This window comes from Sus scrofa, chromosome 17 (assembly GCF_054392235.1).
Source record: "Sus scrofa isolate SSC_HxYL_T2T_F1_AM1 chromosome 17, Sscrofa_HxYL_maternal_Yorkshire_Landrace_v2.0, whole genome shotgun sequence".
Lineage (NCBI taxonomy): Eukaryota > Metazoa > Chordata > Mammalia > Artiodactyla > Suidae > Sus > Sus scrofa.
Window position 1 is genome coordinate 41,772,372 of NC_139399.1, and position 20,190 is coordinate 41,792,561.

The following is a 20,190-nucleotide window of genomic DNA, read 5'->3' on the forward strand; positions in this document are numbered from 1 at the left end:
ATAGTGGACGTATGTTTATCTGTTTCCAAGGAAACAGAGCTAGACAGTTAACCAAAGGTCAAATTCTCATGCAGAAGAGGAAAAGTTTTTGTTAACCCTTTATTCACACTGACCAATGGCTCTCTATTGCTCTGAGGATAAAGAACCATCTACTTGGCTTACAAGGACTGGCCGTGACCTGGCTCGCTGATAGTCCAGCCTCATCTCCCATGTTCCTTATTGAGCCCTTCACGGCAACCACCCTGGTCTCCATCAAGCCTCCCACTAGCCATACTCCCTTCTACCCCAGGGCCACGCCATCTCTCCACTGGGCCTTTCTTCCTTGCTCTCTTTACCTGGCTGCCTCCTATGCATCTTTCCAGTCTCAGCTCAATCCTCACTTCTGCAGGGGAGCCATCCCGTCTCCCAGACTAGGTTAGCACCTTGTTGTGCCTTTGCTTTGTGGCAGTGTTACATTTATTTCTCCTTTCCTCGCACTAGAATACAAGCTTCTTCCGTGGAGGGAGGAAGTCTACATAATCAGCATATAATAGGAGTTCAATAAATATTTGCTCACTTTCTCCATTCTTCATTCACATAAGTATCTATCAAGGGCCTCCCATGTGTTGGCCTCTTTTCTAGTCAATACAGCAGGGAGGGGAGCAGGCAAAGCTTTTGCCTCTTGGCATTTTTATTTTAATGGTGGTGACAATAAACAAAGAAAGAAATAAGCAAATGTCAGGAGGTGATAAATGCTATGGGGAAAAATTAAGAGTTCAAGAGTAAAGGGTGCCGGGCACTGCCAGTTTTAAAAGGATAGTGTGTCTCTGAGAAGGTGACATTTGAGCAAAGGCTCTGAGGCAGGCCTGAGGGAGGGAACAGTGAGTGCCTCACAGGGAGTATCTCATCTAATCCCCGTAACCCTTACTAAGTCCATTTCACAGATGAGGAGACTGAGCTCTGAGAGGGGACCCTTTTGCACAAGGCTGCACACCTATGAACAGTGGATTTGCATGGGAGTCTGGCCCACAGCGAGCTTCCTCTTGAAGTCCCAAACGAGAGGCCAGGCCTCTGGAAGGCAGGAAGAGACTGAAGCATTCCCATCCCTGGAGGTCCTGCCCAGGTCTCCAGCACAGGGGCCTCAAAGCCTGGGCACCTGGCTTCCAGGGTAGCCTCCACTGTCCTGCTGTCTGTCTGTCTGGCCTTTGGAACAGGACAGGCTATGCCCTCTCATGAAGCAGCTAAAGAGCCAGGACAGGGCATCTTCATCGGCCTGTCCTTCCCAGATGGCTGACCTCCGCTGACCCTCCCAAAGGCCCTGGAACCTGCGTTTTCATGGTCCCATCTTCCCAGGCGAACACTGAGGCCCATAGAGTGAGAAAACTTACCTGATGCCACAAGGGTAAGCCACCCACAAAGACTTCTGAAAACCCCGGGATCTTCAGACCACACTCCTCTGTGGGCTCCACCTGGGCCCCCAAGGAAGGAGTGTCTCCTTAACGTTTGCCTCTTAGGCACCTCACTTGACTCACCTTAATCTAAGCCCCATTAAGGGACGAAAGAGTGAAATCTGTCCACCCGGTCACCCACACCCACCGCTGGGCTCTGGGGGGATCAGACAGGGGCCCTGTCCTCTAGGAGTTGCCAGTTCGATGAAGGAGGCAGGTACTTACCCCAAATCGCAACTCTCAGATAAGGACAAATGCACAGGCAAAGAGAATGCAGCTGGAGGGGCTCCTGGGCGAGGAAGTGTAGGGGGCAGCCAGTTGGTTTGCCAGGGGAGGGGACGTTGCAGCTGGGCTTTGGAGGGTGAGGGTGTGTGGCCGTTGGCAGTGCTCCAAGATCACACCCGACTTGCGCTGGGCACCGCACCATCACACAGAGAAAGAGCAAGAAAAAGGCGGTGTGGGCTTGTGGGGGACGGCGGGGGCGGCGGAATGTGTCAGAGGCTTCCTTTTGGCCTTCAGGTGGCGCCCTTGAGCCACGGAGCCGCACGCTCCGGAGAAGACTATCCCGACCACGGAGGGGACCCTGGGTCCAACCCGCGGGCGGTGTGCTTGCGAGGAGGGTGAGGGGAGGTGAGGGGAGGAGGAAGCTTGGGGGCTCCGCGCTCTAGGGTTTCCCCAGCGGAGGGGTAGGGCTGGCGGCCGGGGGAGGGGTCTCCTTCAGCACCCACCCTGCGCCCCGCCCCTGCGCCCAGGCGCCGCGGGCTCTAGGCATCAGTTCCCTAAATCCTGGTGTCGGTAAAACCGATCTGCCCGGAGAGGAGGGGGAGGAAGATGGAGCCGTGTCCTCCCCCCCTCACTCCAGTCGGTTACCCGCCTCCCAGTGCCTCCCCGCGCTAACTCTACGGGCGCCCTCGCCGGCTGCGGGCGGAGCTGGAGCCGCTGCGCTCGGCGATCCCCGGCTCCCGCCCCTTCGCAGTCCCTCCCTCCTCGGAGCCCCCAGCGGCCGAGGCCGCCGCGGTACAGCCACGCGCGGCGCGAGCAGGTACGTGCGCCTCGGCAGCGGCTCTGGGCCGGGCCCGGCCGGGAAGGGGGCGGGAGCCGAGGAGGACGAGGTGGCGGCGGCGGCGGCGGCGGCTGGGCCCGCTCCCTCCCGGACTGCGCCGCAGCACAGACACCGGCGGGCGGGCGCCGGCTGCGGGAAGGCGGGTGGGCGCCCGGAGAGGACGCGCCCTCGCCGTCGCCCGGCGGCTGCCCAGCGTCCTCGCCTCCCGCGTGGGGAGGCGGGGAGGGAGGCCCAGCACAGGTACGCACGCCAGAAGGGGACTGCGGGGGGCGGCGGGAGGCCGAGGGCCGGAGTCGGGGAGGGGCGGCCAAGGAGAGCTAGCCTGACCTCGCGGCCCGGCCGAAGGACACGCGGCTGGGGAACCCGGGCGCACGCCGGTCCTCGCGGAGCCCGGCCTCCCTGGGCCGCCTGACCGGCTTGCTACCGGCGCCGCCTGGCCCGGTTCGGCCCGGCCCGGCCCGGCGATGTTTGTGGTCAAGGGCAGGAGCAGGGGGCGTGAGCTGCTGGCTGGCGGGCGCGCGGGTGTGGCGGGCAGCCTGGATGCTGGGGCTTTCTGCGCAGAACTTTGGGTATAACAGCGTGGACGTATATGCGCGCCCGAGGCTTTGTGTACAACTCGTGCGTGAGTCTATCGATTGGGTTTTGTGAAGCTTCACCCACGCCCGCTGTGCGTCTGTCTTCCCGCTTGTTAGTGCGCACCAGTGGGTGGGGTGCTGGGCCAGAGTGGATCTTGGTGGGTATGGCTTAGATCTTGGCAGTCCTGTGGGTAGTTTACTCTGTGTGTGTGTGTGTGTGTGCGCGCGCGTGTGTGTGCCTTGTCCCTTCCTGGGGTCCGGGTGCTAGTGTGGTCTGTGGATCTGTGGGTCACTGCGTAGCTTCCCAAGTCTGTGCATGCTGAATGTGGAAAAAGCCTCTTGGGGGTATGAGTGTGGAACCCGGGTGTGCCTTTCAGGTCCTGTTGGACTGCAGATGACATTGGAGTCTAACTGATACAGTTGTGCGGAGTGAGCCTGGACACTAGAGTCATTGTCAGCTTGTCTGTTTCTGCTTAAGTTTGGGGTAATTGACAGGATAATGGACCCTTGTGTAAGTGGTGGGTGTTTCTGAACCTGTGTGTGACACATTGCAACTCTGGGTGAGAGGGAACCTTCCTTTTCTCTACCCTCACCCTATCCCCACTGGTATCCTAAGGAAAAAGTTTTGGGTTCCTGCCGGGTTAGAGAGAGCCCTACTCCCAGAATTTGGGTGCTCTGGGTTTCTTCTGGGATATGGAAGCATCAGTGTGCTGGTCTGAGAAGGGAGTTCCTAAGCCACTCTGGGGGCTGAGTTCGGTGGAGGATGCTAAAGACCTGGGTGGGGGACCACATCTGGACACCAACTGAGCCAGAGACGTGACTGCCAGTCCCTGTTAGTGGCTGGGCACTCAGGAACATGCTTTTGTTGCCAAGAGTTTGAAAAGCCAATGAACATACCTCTCCTCTTGGTTTACTGGAAAGTGGGAGCAGCATGGGCAGAGCCTGGCCCATCCTGCAAGTGAGAAGGATGTCTGCCTGGGCCTTCGAATCATTCCCGAGGGCTGGCTGTACCAAGCCCTGAGCAGGGGGCTGAGGACCCAGACATAAACGTGCCCTCAAGCTGCTCATGGTTGCTGTAAACAGTGGCAGACAGTAGAGAATCTACAGGTGAGGCCTGGAAGAGCCAGGGAGGCAGGGCGGAGTGATGCCACTGGTGCAAGAGTGTGTGGGTTTGCAGGCTCTTAGGTGATAATTCTTGGGGAACCTGCATTCAGCTCCTGGCCCCTACATCCATGCCATGGGATCTTGGGCACGTTTTGTAAAATGGAGATAGTAATTCCTGTTTGTGGGGCTCGTGAGGATTAGACAGGATACTCCTGAGTGAAGTGCTCAATGGGGACTGTAGGTGCTCAGTAAACATTTATTAAATTGGACCTCAGGAAAGAGGGACGTGGTGATAGAGATGGGTTGTAAGTGGAAACAGGCTTTGTACTCAGATGAAAGGCTCTGTGTGTGCTAAGAGGAGGTGTCTGATGCAAGTCCATGTTGGAAGGAAGATCAGAAAGATCGAAAAACGTGCCTACTTGCACTAAGGCTCTTTGAATTTCATTCATTCATTCATTTCATTCACTTTCCACTTCATTCATTTACTCTCTCTCTCTCTCTCTCTCTCTCACACACACACACACACACACACACACACACTGAAGCACAGAGTACTGGAAAATAAACTCGGGCAGGGGGATGCAGAGAAAGGTCTAGAATCTTGTGTACATGTGTGTAGACACACCAGGGCCTGTGAGCCGCTCTGCACCTAGGGGTGTTTCTGCGGTTTGGGGACTGGGTCTGGGTGCCTGGGGCCCTGGGTCTTTGCACCCACAGGACACCCATGGATGTCTAGGGGGAACAGAATAGTTCTGCTGTGAGATCAGGAGTTCTATGTGCCAGGTGGGGGCTGTGCGGGGCTGGGGGAAGGGGGAAGCACTGGATCTGCCCCAGGGAGGACTCCATCATTAAAAGTGCGAACTCTTTTGCTTTTTATCCATTGGCAACTGCTTCAGGAAAAAAAAAAAAAAAAAAAAAATCAGACCAGAAACCAAAGAAGCAAAACTTCTTTGAGCCAAATATGGCCCACGGGCTGTAAGGTATCTTTTGGCACACGTGCTCTCTGTCTGTCTGTGCGAGTGTGTGCTCAGGTGCTTGCGCAGGGCAGCTCCTCTTTGAGCAGAGAGTACCCCTCCCTGCTTCTCCCCAGCTCCCTCTCCGTCGTCCTCATCCTTATCCAGGTCCTCCCATCTCCCGTTTACAGAAGGACATCTGGCTTGCACCTCAGTCATGGCTCTCAAATAAGCTCCTTTCTCTCTGCCTCTCAGTCACCATCCAGGCCTCGCCTGACCACGTTAGCTTCCTCCCTGGACCCTTGGCCTCCACCCTCTTCCTCTTCGCCCCATCTGTCCTCCCCCTCAGCAGCCAGAGAGAGCTTTCTGAAACCGAGGCAGATGTCAGCCCTGCCGGCCCCTGCACCTTGCCTCCCTGGCCCTGGTTTTCAGAGTCCTTAGAGAGCTGGTCCCCTGCTGACTTCTTAGCCACCCCCTCCCCCTCTCCACAGTGCCCTTGTCCCTGCTTCTCTGCCTAGGGATTTCTCACTCATCCTTGGAGGTCTGGCTCAAATGCTCCCAACTCCCAGAAGCTGTCCTAACTTTGTCCTCTTTGTCCCCACAACCACTTTCATCTCTACCCCTTCTCCTGGCCCCAGTCACTTCATCACAACAGTGTCCATTAATGGAACTGATGGCGGCCTTACATGTCTTATTTTATGCAGTCCTCACAACAACCCTATGGAGGAGGCATTTTGCTTATTCCCATTTAATGGGTGAGAAAATTGAATCTGCAAAGTCACATCCCTTGACCAAAATCCAGTGGCGAAGCTGGGATTAGAACCTGGTATCTACTCTATTTAGATTCCCTGCGTTAGAATAACAGCTCACTGCTGATACCTACTGAACACTGACTGTTCTGAGTACTGTCTATAGGTTATCTCAATCCCTACATCAGCCCCATGATGTAGGGAGTAGAAGTATTATTGTCATTTAATATATGGGGAAACTGAGGCCCCGAGGGGACATGGGAATGGCTCAAAGCCAGATGCCCACCAGCGGGGAAGTGGGATCCTGGCCAGGATTAGGAGGCACTGCTCTGTCACTGTCTTATTCCCTGCCTCCCCGTTTCCCCCTGTCCCCCAGCGGTGGCAGGCTCCTCCAGGTGGGAACCGTGCCGGACTCACCTTCGCATTGCTCCCAGCTCTTGGTTGAGGTTTGTTAAATGCCACTGACTTTCTGTTTTCTCTTCTAGCTGCCAAGGGGCCGAGGGATGAGCCGGGGCCCGCCTTCCCAATGGCATCTCCCCCTGGTCTGGAACTGAAGACACTGAGCAACGGTCCCCAGGCCCCAAGGAGACCAGCTCCCCTGGGTCCAGCGACCCCTCGCCGGGAGGGTGTGGAGAATGCCTGTTTCTCCTCCGAGGAGCAGGAGACCCATTTCCAGAACCCTGGGGACACCAGACTGGGCAGTTCCCCCAGCCCCCCGGGGGGCGTCCCTTCACAGCTGCGGTCCCAGAGGGACGATCTGTCCCTGCGCTCAGAAGAGGGGCCAGGCCTGGAGCCCGTGAGCCGCCCGGTGGATTACGGCTTTGTTTCTGCCCTGGTTTTCCTGGTGAGCGGCATCCTGCTGGTGGTGACCGCGTACGCCATCCCCCGCGAGGCCCGCGTCAACCCGGACACAGTGTCGGCACGGGAGATGGAACGGCTGGAAATGTACTACGCCCGCCTGGGCTCCCACCTGGACAAGTGCATCATCGCAGGCCTGGGGCTGCTCACGGTGGGCGGCATGCTCTTGTCTGTGCTGCTGATGGTCTCTCTGTGCAAGGGCGAGCTGTACCGGAGGCCGACCTTCGTGCCAGGCAGGGGCACCAGAAAGACCTATGGCTCCATCAACCTGCGCATGAGACAGCTCAGTGGGGATGGGGGCCAGGCCCTGGTGGAGAACGAAGTCATCCCCATCCCAGAGACTTGCCACACCTGCCAGGGGTCTTAAGTAAGAGCCCACCCTATCTGGCTGCTTCAGCTTCCAGGCTACGAGGCCCCCAAGTCTGGGTTTCAGACTGAGCTCTGCAGAGGGCCCTGTGGAAGGAGTCATGGGTGCTGGAGGGGGAGCCTGGGGCCTGGTCCGGGCTCCTGGGGAGAGCAGCCCCTGATCTGTTTCGTAGCTTGAGGTTTGGCATAAGGTTTTGTTTGAAGGATGGCTTCTGCTGCTAAAAATACAAAAGTTTGGAAACTGCTGCCCTTGGAGGATGAGGTTTCTTGGCATTTCCGAGGAGCGAGAGCTGTTTGAAAGGCTGCCCATCCTGTTCCCTGTGCCCGGGGGAATTCCGGGATCTCTGCTGTCCTCCTCAGCCACATATGGGTGTTGGGCGACTTTGGAGGGACCCCTTTCATGAAGCCCCAACCATCTAAGGTGGGAGGTGGCTTCCTGATGAGGGACAGAGCCAGCACTGGGATGACCTCCCCTCTCCAGGCCTCAGTCCTCCTGACCCTGATATGAGAGGCCTGGCGTGGCTGATCCCTTGGGCCCCTCCAGTTCTGCCTTAGGGACTCCTGTGTACAGTGGGAGCCAGGTATCTGCATCTGGCCACTCTCAGGGGAGGGGCGTGTCTGGCAGGTGCTGATCCTTCTCCGTGTCATTTTCTGACCTTTTGGTGGCCATCACTCTCGGAGAGTCAGCATCTCACCTGGTCCTGCTAAAGGACCCCTTGCGTCCCCAGGTTAGGCCAGGCTACGTTCGAAGTTTCTTATAGCCTGCTTTTGGCCTTGGGATCGAATTACCTGCTGCGGCTAGATCTTAGCACACATTTTACAAAGTCATGCACCCAGTTTCACTCACTCCCTGGACAGGGGATTCTCTCAAACAAGAGAGGCTGAGGGCTGTGCTATATTTTTAGGGACATGGTGTGGGCTTCATTATCCGCTCCTTCTGAGTATGTTTCTTGGGCCTGACCCTATGCAAGTAACAGAAAAAGAAAAAAAAAAATTTAATGCTGAATTTGTGATCTTCTTCCCCTAACATCCCCGCCCCTGACCCCAGCAGTGAAGTGCAGCCCCACTTTATCTGGGGAGAAATCTACATTCTGGTGGCCAGGAAACTCTAGCCCCATATTGATCACCGTTTGTTCTGCTTCTCTTGTCGAGTGTTTTCAGGCTCCATCCAGACTCTCTTTTAACCTACTGAGAAGGAAAGGAAGTGGGCCCTAGAGGTGAGGATTCTAAAGGGGTCATTTCAGTGAACCTCCTGACCCCAGGCATGTCCTTCTTTCTCCATGTTGGTTGGTCCTGTGGGCCAAGGATCAAGGATGCTAACTTGCTTTTGGTGGGGGTGGGGGAGGGGGGAGTGGGCCTGGGGCCTGTAGGTTAGAGCAGCTCTGATTATCTGTAACCTGAGCCTTCAGGCCAGTAGGTTGAACATCTGGGCAGTGTAACCTCACACCTTCTATGACGGATCAAATCTCTGTTCCTGCTGGCTGGTTTCACCGGAGCAGAGGGTTGGGGGGAGGGCTGGAAGGGACAAGTGCTGTCGAGCTCCGCCTGCCAGGTTCTGTTACTGGTGTTGAAGGGGTGTGGTTTGAAAAGAACAAAGCCTCTTTGGAAGTTCCCGTGTGGTGCAGCAGGTTAAGGAGCCAGCGTTGTCGCAGGTGTGGTGCAGGCCACACCTGCAGCATGGGTTCGATCCCAGGCCCAGGAACTTCTACATGCCACAGAACAATGCCTCTAGGTGGTGAAAGATAAATAAGTCAAGGCTCCAAGCGAGCAGTGGGTACAGAGAGTGGCATGAGCCATTCTAGGAGGTAGACTCCAACATCCCAAATGATGGGCTAAAAGCTTTCAAATCCATAATGATAATAATAAAAAATATCAATCTAAGCCAAATGATTATTGTGACAGTGGGGGACTCATATTTGGAGACTAAACCTGTTGAGCGGATGCATCTGGGACCATCCATTCCTATCGGTTTAAATGCAGTGTATTGTTTTTAGGGGCTAAATCTGTTTGTTAGAAGATTAAATCCCAGGAATCTCAGGTTTTTCTCTAAGCCAGAGAAACCAGCTTTGCATCCTAATGCAGAAACTCCTCTAGAAAATGTGTGACATGGATGGAGGCAATCATTAGTTTGTCAATGAATTAAGAAAACTTGAGTGATGCCAAAAGCATTTCCCCAAGATTATAGCTGAGAATTCCCAGCCAGTGGATCAGGCTTAGGAAGGAGCGTAGCACAGGGTGCCGGGAGCTTTCTTTGCAGACGTTTTTGAGGGTAGCTGTGAAGTGGTCCTAGGGGACCCTGTGGTAGCTGGAATGTATTTCACCTTCAGAAACTGCATCTACCACCTGACATGCTACTAGGGTCCCCAGACCTCAATTTGCCTGGAGTATTGGGACAGATGTTGGTTTTGGAGTTGGTAAAGCCTGGGCTTGAAACTGTGGTCTGTCATTTACTGGCTGTGTGACCTTGGGCAAGTTACTTTACCACTCTGAGCATCTTAAGTATTGTTTTCTTTGTGAAGCAAGAGGAATGAAAGTTTGGCCTCGGCCTCCTGGTGCTGGAGGGGTGGGCTGGGGGTGCAAGTCAGAGATAAGGTAGAGGTCCAGGCTCCATAATCAGTATTCTGCCCACCCCAGTTGGGGGGAACTGGATTGGGCCTAAAACAGCAGAGAGTTGACCCTTTTGACTTTCTTCTCTCCTTTCCCCCTACCCGTCAGCCCATTTCATTGGTTTCCCCTTTGGAATCTGGCCCCTGCTGCCTGGTCTGGGTTGCTCATCAGTGTCCTAATTCCGCTCCTGCCCACCCTCCGCCCCAGTTCGTGTTCCACTCTGCAGCCAGATGGATCCTATTCAAAGGTTAATTGGGTCAGGTTGTCTGCTCCTATGGCTCCCTCCCTCCCTCTCCAGGCAAAAGCCACCATTCTCGCCAGTCCAGGGTGGATTTACCATCCAGGCCTGTCACTTGCACAGGCTCCTTCCAAGGCCCTGAGTCAAACTTTTATTTTTATTTATTTTTAATTTTATTTTTGTCTTTTTAGGGCCTCACCTGCCGCATATGGAAGTTCCCAGACTAGGGGTCGAATTGGAGTTGCAGCTGTCAGCCTACACCACAGCCACAGCAACACCAGATCCGAGCCACATCTGCGACCTACACCACAGCTTATGGCAACTCCAGATCCAACCCATTGAGTGGGGCCAGGGATCGAACCCACATCCTCATGGATACTAGTCGTTCGTTACCACTGAGCCATGACGGGAACTCTCAAATTTTATTTTTAACTTTGATTTTTTAAAAAAGGATGGCTTCCTACATTGCATAAGCTTCAGGTCCCTCCCTCACAGTGGCCTCTAAGAGTCCTACACAGTTTGGTGCCTATGCCTCTCCGACCTTATCTCCCACCCTAGCCTCTGCTCATGCCGCTGCAGCCACGCTCATCTCCTTACAGGCACATTCAGTATTGTCAGGCAATGCTCCTACCGCAGGGCCTTTGCACTTGCTGCTCCTTCTGCCTGGTAGACACTCTTTCCCTGTGGCCCTTTGTGCAAGTCACTCTACCTCTCCGATGCTCCAGAGTGAGACTGGAAACCTTCCCACTTCTCCTTCTCTGGGAACTGAGGGGTCAGGATACATAAGAAGAGGGCTTTCCAAAGTTAAGACCATGGTGCCATGTCTGGAGAGCTTTGGAGGAGCAAGATGAGGGGAGGAAAGGAGGCATTATGAAGAAGCCACAGGAGGCAGGGTTCTGTAGGGGAGGAGAGGGGAGTGTCCGTGGCACTGGCAGAGTCAAGGAGATGTCCTCTTGTTGGGTCCGTTGCTTTCTCCTGGAGCAGGGACTCCTCTTGAGGTCCCCTGAGGAGGTTAAGTTTCAGCTAAGGAAGGAGAAGCTTGCTCAGATCTTGCCTGGGTTGGTGTGGTAGGGAGCTTCTTGTCAGTGGAGGTATGTTAGCATTTGCTGGTCTGGTGTTGAGTCTCTTCAGGGAAGAGCATAGTGGAGTTGGGTTTAGTCAAGAGGCTCTCAGGCTTCCAACCCCTCTCCTTGGAGGAGAACCCGTGCCCCAAGGACCAGAGCTGGCTAAAGATGACAGCAACCCTGGCCTTGCTGAATCTCCTTTTCTTTGGCACCAGCACCCTCTTCCCAGACCAACCTGTTCCTGGGTGGGTTGTCCTTCAGCAGATAGGCAGGCCCAGGAGATCTGAATGGTACCAAGGGGGCGGGATTACTGTCTCCCTCCTCCCGATGGGGGGGGGCCGGTAGGGATGGGGAGAGCACTTCTGAGCTTTCTCCGTACTCCAGTCTCAGAGGGCTTGGGGGCAAAGCTCCTTATGTAGGGAGTCCACTGAGGATTGCCCATCATGTAACAGTATCAGGGCTCTGGTTCTGGAGTCTGATGAATGGATTCTGAATTCCCCTGAGCCGCTCTTTCCTCATCTAACTGACAGCACCTTCCCCATAAGGCAGAGTGAGTAGTACATGAGATGACACCTGTAAAGCACTAAGTGCCTGGTACTTAGTAATTCACCGAATTATTCATTTGTTGTTATTCACACCTAATCTGCATTCTTCCCTGGGTGAGGCACCTTGGGGACACAGGGGCCCTGCACTGGAGTTGGTCACGAACTGTCTGGGGAAAAAGGACAGTGCAGAGAGGGCTGTGTATGTGTGGCCAGGTGGGTGAAGGTGGTGGCACAGAGGAGGTATCTGATTAAGCTGGGGTCAGAGAAGGCGGTCCTGGAAGGGGTGATACCGAACAGGATTCTTAAACAGTGTGGCAGTATCCAGTGTGGGGTGAGAATGGGGGCAGGAAAGGTATTCTGGGCAGAGAGGAATAGCCTGAGCAGAGGCTCAGAGGCATGAAACAGCCTGGTGTGTACCGGGGAGGGGGAGGGGAGGGTGGCAGGCCTGTGGGTTCTGGGCTACTGGAGTGTTGAGATGAGGCGTGCCGAAGTGCAGGGGGCTTGCATTTCATTTCTAGACTGGGACAGCCACAGTCCTTGACTCACAGGGTTGTTGTGAGGATTTAGAGTTTATACTGGACTAGCACATACCTGGGGGCTGGTGCATGGTGAGAGCTCACTGTTAGCCCTGTGAGTGCTTGCAGATGTGTGTGGCAGGAAGAATCTTTTGATGGCACGGGCACTGTAGGGGTGACGCTGGCACTGGGGAGGCTAGTCCATGGGACTGTGGTCTCCAGCTGCAGCCAGAGGATGTGTCTCCATCTCTGTAGCCTGCCCCTTCTCAGCCCCTGAGCTGCCAAGGTTGAGGTGGCAGCTGCTGCTCTCCTGGGCCTGGGGGAAGGTTAGTGAACGGAAGGATCTTCTGGCAGGAAAGTGGGCCCCAGGGGAACAGGGAGGACAGGGGAAGAAGACGGCTGCCATGCCAACCTCTTTCCGGGTGGCGGGGCATCTGAGCCAATAATGACTTAGGGTAAAGGACATTCAGAAAAGGCTCTCTCTCTCCCTCCCTCCCTCCCTCTCTCCCAGTTCTTCTCTTTGTCCAGTCTCTCCCTAACCTCTTTTTTCATTCCTGTGTCTATATCTTCTTTCAAAGCCACTCCTGAGGGTCAGGCACCCACAGGTGAGTTGCTACTATTGCTGACTCACCTACCAGCCACCTGACTCTCCTCTGAGAGCCTCCACACTCCCCCGTCAGAGATGAAAGCAGGGGCCCCAAAGCAAATGCCTGTAAAGCTTGGCAGGTGACATTCACGAATGAAGCAGCTGGTGTTGAACAGCAGTGGCAGGGTTAAAGGGGCGCCTGCTCCAGCTGGCTGGCTGTTGCCCTGTGGTGGATGGGCTCTGGGTTGCCAGGGCTCCTGATTTTTCAAGAGCAGCTGGACATCTGGACGTTTATATGGGTAAAAGGATGCTGAAAGGGATTATCCCACTGCCTGAGAATTGTGACACGCCAGAACTGAGGACAAGGGAGTGTCCAATGAGAGGCCACCTGCTGGGGCCAGACATCCAAAACCCCCTCCCTGGTCCAGGGCTTACTAAGTGTCACTCATAGAGATGGGGGTGTCCTCAGGAAGTGGACTAGACTGCCTCCCAGGTGGAGGCTCACTGAGCTACGAGGCCTGCAGACCACTTGAGTGTTTCCCATCCAAGATCTTTTATTCTTCCAGCAAAGACTAGAGCACCATTCTGTGCTAGGTTTTGGAGGTATAGCACCAAAGAGATGACAAACAGATGACGAAAGTAAGGAAATTATTCTTGTTTTGGCCATGCCCATGGCATGTGGAAGTTGCCAGGTCAGGGATCAAACCCACGCCACAGCAGTGACCCAAGCTGCTGCAGTGACAATGCTGGATCCTTAACCTGCTGCACCATAAGGGAACTCAGGAAGGTATTCTTTTTTTTCCCCCCCTTTTTTAGGGCCACACCTGTGGAACATGGAGGTTCTCAGGCTAAGGGTTGAATTGGAGCTGTAGCTGCCAGCCTATGCCACAGCAACGCCAGGTCCGAGCCATGTCTGAGACCTACACCACAGCTCACAGCAATGCTGGATCCTTAACTCACTGAGCGAGGCCAGGGATCAAACCTGCATCCTCATGAATACTAGTCAGATTCGTTTCCCCTGAGCCATGATGGGAACTCCAGGAAAGAATTCTTGAAAGGGCTTGATAAGTACCTTCTCGGACTCACAGGTGATTGTGAACATGGAGACGAGGTCTATTTCTGACCCAGAGAATTTCTGATGTGGGAGGCTTGTGGGAACAGCCCATGCTGGCTTGAAGGCATGATGGTGCTGGGAATCAGAGAGGACAAAGGGCAGGCCTGCACCCCCTCTCAGTGTTCTGAGGCCCTTGAAGGCAGTGGAGGACCCTAGTGTTCCAAGGCTTCAAGATTGAGAGGCAGGAAAGGGTAGGCTGGAGCTGGGGGCGGCACAGGTGGTAGGCAGCCCAGCATATTCCTCCAGGAGCATATGGGCTGACGGCCTCCGGTGGACTGGAGAGAGACCGTTATCACTCTCTAGAGTCCAGGACAGAGCTCTCAACAGCACCCCAAATTATGCATGTTGTCTACTGAAGACCCCAGCATCAGAAAACAAACGGAAACCCCTGTACCAAGCAGAGTAGGAGCACCTCCCATCCCACCCAACCATCATGGCTGGGGAAGAGATACGTTATTTTTCTCCCTTCCTTCTCCACACCCCACCATAGTGGAGGAGCAAGGGTTCAAGAGAGGTCAGGGGAGATCTCTTGGAACTGGATGTAAGTTGGAAAGTTTTAAACGGGACTGGGACTGAGTTGGAAAGCTAAGCAACCAGTTTGTTATTGGTTGGGACCTAGATGCTGAGATGAGAAGGGGGTTTGACAGAGGTCAACTGGACCAAAGCAAACACTTCATGTTTGTACATTCCAGTGAACCTGTTACGGGGTACACACATTAGGCCATCAAAATTTTTCATGAAATAGAGTGTTCTTTCTATGCCAGGCACTCTTCTAAGTCTTTACATCTACTAGCTCACTTAAATCTCACAACCATCTTGGAGACCAGGTGCTATTATTACTTCCATTTTACAGATGAGGAAGCTGAGGCACAGGCAGATTAAGTGACTTTCCCATGGTCACTGGTAAATAGCAGAGTCAAGGCTCAGTAATATGCAGGCCAGTCAGTGTATGTTTGTGGATCTGGGCTGTGGATTGCTACTTGGAGGCTTGTGGTTTAGAAATGAATTGGAAAGCTCTGTGGGAGAGAGAAGGGGACAGTTGAGGCAGCACTGAACTCAGTCAAGCCCATGACCTACTTAAATTGTGGAATCACACAGATCAGCAGCAGGATCTTGGAGGGAGTCAAGCCTGCCTTTATTCCCGTTTTACTACGGGGGGGGGGACGAAGGGAGGGGTGGGACTTGCCCAGGGGCCCCATGGCTCAGGCCCCACTCTTCTTCATAGGCTTCAAGAAGCCCACGGGATGAAACTGTGCTCTTGTGATTCAAATGTGAAGGGGATAGAGGGAGGACAGGGCTCTGTCTTGGAGGAGGGATTCCTAGGTCCAGGTGCCCTTCTTTTAGGGATGCCTGCCTGTTCCCAGGGGAGGGCCATCCTGGATTGGGGAGCAGCAGATACTAGCCTACCCCGCCCAGAGGCTGCCTCAGGCAGCTGCGTAGAGGAGGGCGCTGGCCAGGGTGCTGAACCTGTATGGCACCTTCCTCTTGACACAGCTTCACTGAGAGGAGAAAAGGAAGAGCGAGGGAGGAGGATTCTCGTATTTTGGTTACCCAGAAAGCAACACGGCTGTGTGGGGTAGTGTCTAGTAGGAAAGCCTTGGGCTAGGATTTCTGTGGTCTTTGTGGCCTTGGGAAGGTCACTCAACTGCTCTGGGTCTGCTTTTTCACTTGTTCAATGGAGAAAGTAGCTCAGAAAAATTCAGAAGGCTGGGGTGAGCATCCTTTGGGGTCAGGTGACAAAGCCTTGCACAGAGCCCAAGGCCATTTCTGTGGCCCAGTGGAGTCTCTCATCAGCTCACCCTTACAGAGCGGCTTTGTGGATCTGTTCCTTTCTCTGTGGCGTGGGGATTGGGCTGGGTGCTTTCGGATGTTCCTTACCTGGGTGTTTGGGTGCTGTGGCTATAGATAGAAGTGCTCAGAAACATGAGACATACTTTACCAACAGGACTGACTTAGGAGTCCTAGACCATCCTGGGGGGTTATGCAGCATTGCCCCTTTTGCATCCAAGTCCTGACTTGGTTTTCCAGCTTTAGGAATGCGTTTTGCCATACTCCTCATCTGGACAAGGGGTGAGAACTAAGTACAGCAGTTCTACTAAAAAAAACCACTGGTTTTAGAACTAGGTTGACCCAGGTCCCCATCACAGTTCTGCCACCCCTGGAGGGATAAGCCCAGCGCCACTTCCACTAATGCTACTAACAGTGTTTATCTTGGGAATAGTTAGGTGTACAACATGAGACCAGAAGCCTAGCACACCAGGGGCACCAGATCTGTGCTTGTTTTCTGCACTGGACGGCAGCCTAAGTTCCCAGGCTAGGGGTCTAGTTGGAGCTACAGTGGCAGGCCTACACCACAGCCACAGCAATGCAGGATCTGAGTCATGTCTGCCACCTACACTACAGCTCATGGTAACACTGGATCCTTAAACCACTGAGTGAGGCCAGGGATCAAACCCACAACCTCATGGTTACTAGCTGGATTTGTTTTTGCTGTGCCGTAACGGGAACTCCATGAGCCCCCAGTCTTATCTACCCATATGGCCTCAGTAATAATGATAGCTGGCACCTACCGAGCTCTTGCTATTTATAAGACACCTTATTTGGTTGACTCCAGCAACAATCCTGAAAGTAGAGGCAATGCTCATTTTCCAGATAAGGCCACACACAAGGCAAGGGAAGGCTGGAAGTCACACCCATGCCTGCCTGATTCTGAGACTCCTGTTTGGCCTTGAGCAAATTTCTGAACCTTTCCAAACCTTCTTTTTCTGGTCAAGAAAATGAGGATAGTATCTCATGGTTGTTATGAAGATACAACGTGCTATTTTACAAGGGTACGTGCATATTGTAAAACATATGAAATACATTTGAGTGGTATGGGCGAACTAATGGAGAAGTTACAGGGGCTAAAACTGGAAAAACTTAAAATGAGGGGGTTCCTGCATGCATTGATCATATTATCCATGAACTGACTTGACTTGATTCTTTCCACCTGATATCTAGGTGAAGGAAAAATATATAAAGTTTGTACACCAGAGAGTTTCAAACTGAAAAGTGCACATCAATCACCTGGGCAACTTGTTACAATGAAGAATCTCACTTAATAAGCCTGGCTGGGGCCTGAGATTATGCATTTCTAACAAGTTTCCAGGTGATGCTCCTGGTGCTGCTGGTTTGAGTAGCAAAGATGAACTCTTGCCTTCCCTTCTCAGGAATTCTCAGATTGGCCTGGTCACATGAATCAACTGATGAACTTGTAAAAAATGGACTTTAAGGCCCTTCCCTAGTGATTTCAATTTAGGTCTGGGTTGGAATCCAGGATCTACTATGTACTTTGAGCAAGCATCTCAGGAGATGGCAGGTCTGGGCAAGCTGGAGAAGCATGGCTGTGGTACGCATCTACATCACAGCCCATGCAGTAGACAGACACACGGGACCTCTGTCCCAAATGTGCCTTCCTGAAGGGAGAGGCAGGAAAAGGGAACAAGAACATTTTCCCAGGCTCCCTTGCAGCATTAGTTTGAGAGGTGATATGGATTCCAACTCTCAGATGCATGCAAGTCAGGCTTGCACTTGAACTGAGCTGAGTGGGGGTCAGGGTGGCAGTATGAGGGGCACTGACTTCCTGCTGCAGATCTAGGTGGTTGCTGTGTGGCTCTGGAATTTCTGACCTCCAGATCAAGGCAATGACGATGTGATCTTGCTGATGTCTATATCCAAACCTTGTTTCAAAAAGCTGAAGAAGTTTGTTTGCTCTCTTCTCTCTCAGAACTCCTGTCACACTCACAACACTTACTTACTTACCTTCTGTGGCTCGAATGGAACATGGCCTGTCCCATGGTCACCTAGTCTCCTCTATTAGACAGCACTATCAGCCTAGGCAGAGACTGGGCCTTCCACTTTGCACCTCCCACCAGGCCCTGCCACTAATGAGGTGTTCAAACCTCATGTCACTGCAGCTGTCTGCATTCTAGGGTCTATCCTTGGTCACCCTGCTATTGCCACTCTTCTGCCTGCTATCCTCACTGCCTGCCACTCCTTCTTGTGATCCACTCTCTGGGTCAGATTCAGGGACCAGCACAGCTGGAGTAAATGAGGGTGTGCCTTGTGGTATCCCAAGGACAAACAAGGGCTGGGGACTTGGATGCCTGCCTTTGAATCTTTTGGTGCAAAAAAGTCAACAGTGGCTCACAAGCATGTTAAGTTTCATAATAGAGAAAGAAGAGAATGTGCATGTGTGGGGTCTTTCCTCTCCTTGGTGGTGGGATCTGTCTCACTGGGACTGTACCAATGTAGACAAGATTAGGTGACAGATACGAACTGCTCCACAGATTCTGTTTTTTATTTTCTATGAGGAGGCATGGATCACCAACAGAACAGAATGTCATTAATGAGAATAGAAAGGGAGGTCATGAAAGAGGCTCGGGTCCAAAGGATGAGGTTGCTATGGGGATTGCACCTGTTTTCTAACTATATGTCATCAGGTACTGGCCTGGAAGTTGCAGAAGCGCATGACTGCGTAGATAAATGCAATGCAATGAGAAATGTAGCCAGCTCTAAGAACTGGGAATGAGGCAAGGCAAGGAAGAGAAGGTGGGGTGTGGGGACTGTCAGAGACCTGCATGTGGTCTATGGCAACTCACCAAGAGACAAAGATGTAGAACCAGACCTTTACTTTACTTGTAAGCCACTGGATCAACAAGAAATTTCAAACCAATGAAGTGATGTCATGAATCTCGCTAGACCTGGAAAGGTCATGGCAACTTCCCTACAGACAGGACTTGTCCTGTGTCACATCTAGCCCTGAACCATCCCCCAAAGTCAAACCCAACTCCTCTGTGGCTCACTAGCCATGGTCATCCCACGGTGGCTATTCCTGAAGCCACAGTCTGCTCCACAAGGGTGACTGTCTCTGGTCTCCGCCTTGCTTGGCCTGGATCAAAAATTTTTTTCTTAAAATAGAGGACAAAACCACAGTGAGTTACCACTTCACACTCACTAGGATGGCTATACACAAGAGGACTAGCAAGTATTGGTGAAAATGTGGCATAACTGGAACCCTCACATCCTGCTGGTGGGAATGTAAAAAAATGGTACTGCCACTTTGGGAAACAGTCTGGCAGCAACTCAGAAAGTTAAATATAGTTACCATAGGATCTGGCAATTCCACTCCCAAGAGAAGTGAAAACACATGACCACACAAAAACTTGTACATAAATGTTCATAACAGCCTTATTCATAATAGCCAAAAAGTGGACACAACTGTCCCTCAACTGACAAATGGATAAAGGAATAGTATTCCGCCAGAAAAAGGAATGGATTTACTGATGCATGCTACAGTAAAATGTCAAGTGAAAGAAGCCAGACATGAAAGACCACATATTGTGTGTTTCCACAGATGAGAACTGTCCCGAATAGGCAAATCTTTAGCGACAGAAAACGAACTAGTGATTACCCGGGGCTGGGAGGAGGGAATGGGGACCGGCTGTTAATGGGTATGGGGTTTCTTTTTGAGGTGATGAAAATGTTCAGCAATCAAATATGGTGATGGATGCACAACACTGTGAATATTCTAAAAACCACGGAACTGCACACATTAAAATACACGAACTTTATGGTGATGTGAATTATATCTCAATAAAGCTGTTATTTTTTAATAAAGAGGAACAGGTTATTAAGTGCTGATATTTATTGTTAAGGCTCCAATATATACCTGAATCATTCCCTTTGGCTGCTTGGTGATGATCGTGGCAAGGAGGGAAGTGGCGCAGGCATACACTGTGTGCTGACGGCTTTACCTGCAAGTTCCTAAAGACCCCATTCACCGCCCCCACCTGGCATAACTAAGACATTGTCTGTATTCCTCAGTGTCCTTGATGCAAGGAGACCCACTCAGAAAATGGCTGATTCTTGGGAGTTCCCTTGCGGTGCAAGGGTTAAGCAGCCGGGCTGCTGCTGCGGCTTGGGTTCAATCCCTAGCCCAGGAACTTCCTTTGCTGTGGGCACAGCCAAAAAAAACAAACAAAACTGATTCTGCATGTGAATCATTAAAATTTCTGTTTTTAGAAAACAGAATTATGTACAACTATCCTATCAACCTTTGCTACTTAGAAAATCTAAGTGGCAAATTTATTGTTTCAATCTTGTCTTTTCCTTGAATCGGGGTCCTCAAAAGTTACCTACCTACCTTGCTTGCCTGATGGTCTCTGATCTGATGTTCCTTTAAATGCTTTTTATAATAAAAAATGCTTTTATGAACAAACTGCCCCAAGACCTTTTGGTAGAAGGTATGATCCAATCTCAAAACAAAAACATGCCACCCATTTGCCTGCTCTTGAGGAGGGTTACTGATGACTGCATCTGTAGCTCTGCTGGACCTCTGGGTCTTTCTCCAGAGCAGAGCTGTTCTAAAAACTTCAGGGTGGTCTT

At 52.5% G+C, this 20,190-nt stretch overlaps 2 protein-coding genes across 3 annotated transcripts in view; one reads left to right on the top strand and one right to left on the bottom strand.

The window, feature by feature from the left end:
- The first annotated feature begins 1,972 nt into the window (after positions 1-1,972).
- Positions 1,973-8,094, top strand: TMEM74B (transmembrane protein 74B). 2 transcript variants are annotated; one of them, XM_085003482.1, is made up of 2 exons: positions 1,973-2,469; positions 6,357-8,094. In XM_085003482.1, the coding sequence occupies exon 2, from the start codon at positions 6,398-6,400 to the stop codon at positions 7,094-7,096; it is 699 nt and encodes a 232-aa protein (XP_084859608.1). In that variant the 5' UTR covers positions 1,973-2,469; positions 6,357-6,397; the 3' UTR covers positions 7,097-8,094. The 2 variants fall into 2 exon arrangements, with proteins under 2 accessions (XP_084859608.1, XP_013840660.3); XM_013985206.3 differs by lacking the exon at positions 1,973-2,469 and adding an exon at positions 2,600-2,730.
- Positions 8,095-18,082: 9,988 nt separating this feature from the next.
- Positions 18,083-20,190, bottom strand: part of PSMF1 (proteasome inhibitor subunit 1) — a 46,885-nt gene continuing 44,777 nt past the window's right edge. Inside the window, exon 8 of the transcript XR_014831719.1 lies at positions 18,083-18,694. The gene's annotated coding sequence lies outside the window, so the exon portion shown is untranslated. The remainder of the gene's footprint in view (positions 18,695-20,190) is intronic.

Bases quoted from the DNA above. Each gene is read 5' to 3' on its own strand.
- TMEM74B (XM_085003482.1), top strand. From the start codon at position 6,398: ATGGCATCTCCCCCTGGTCTGGAACTGAAGACACTGAGCAACGGTCCC.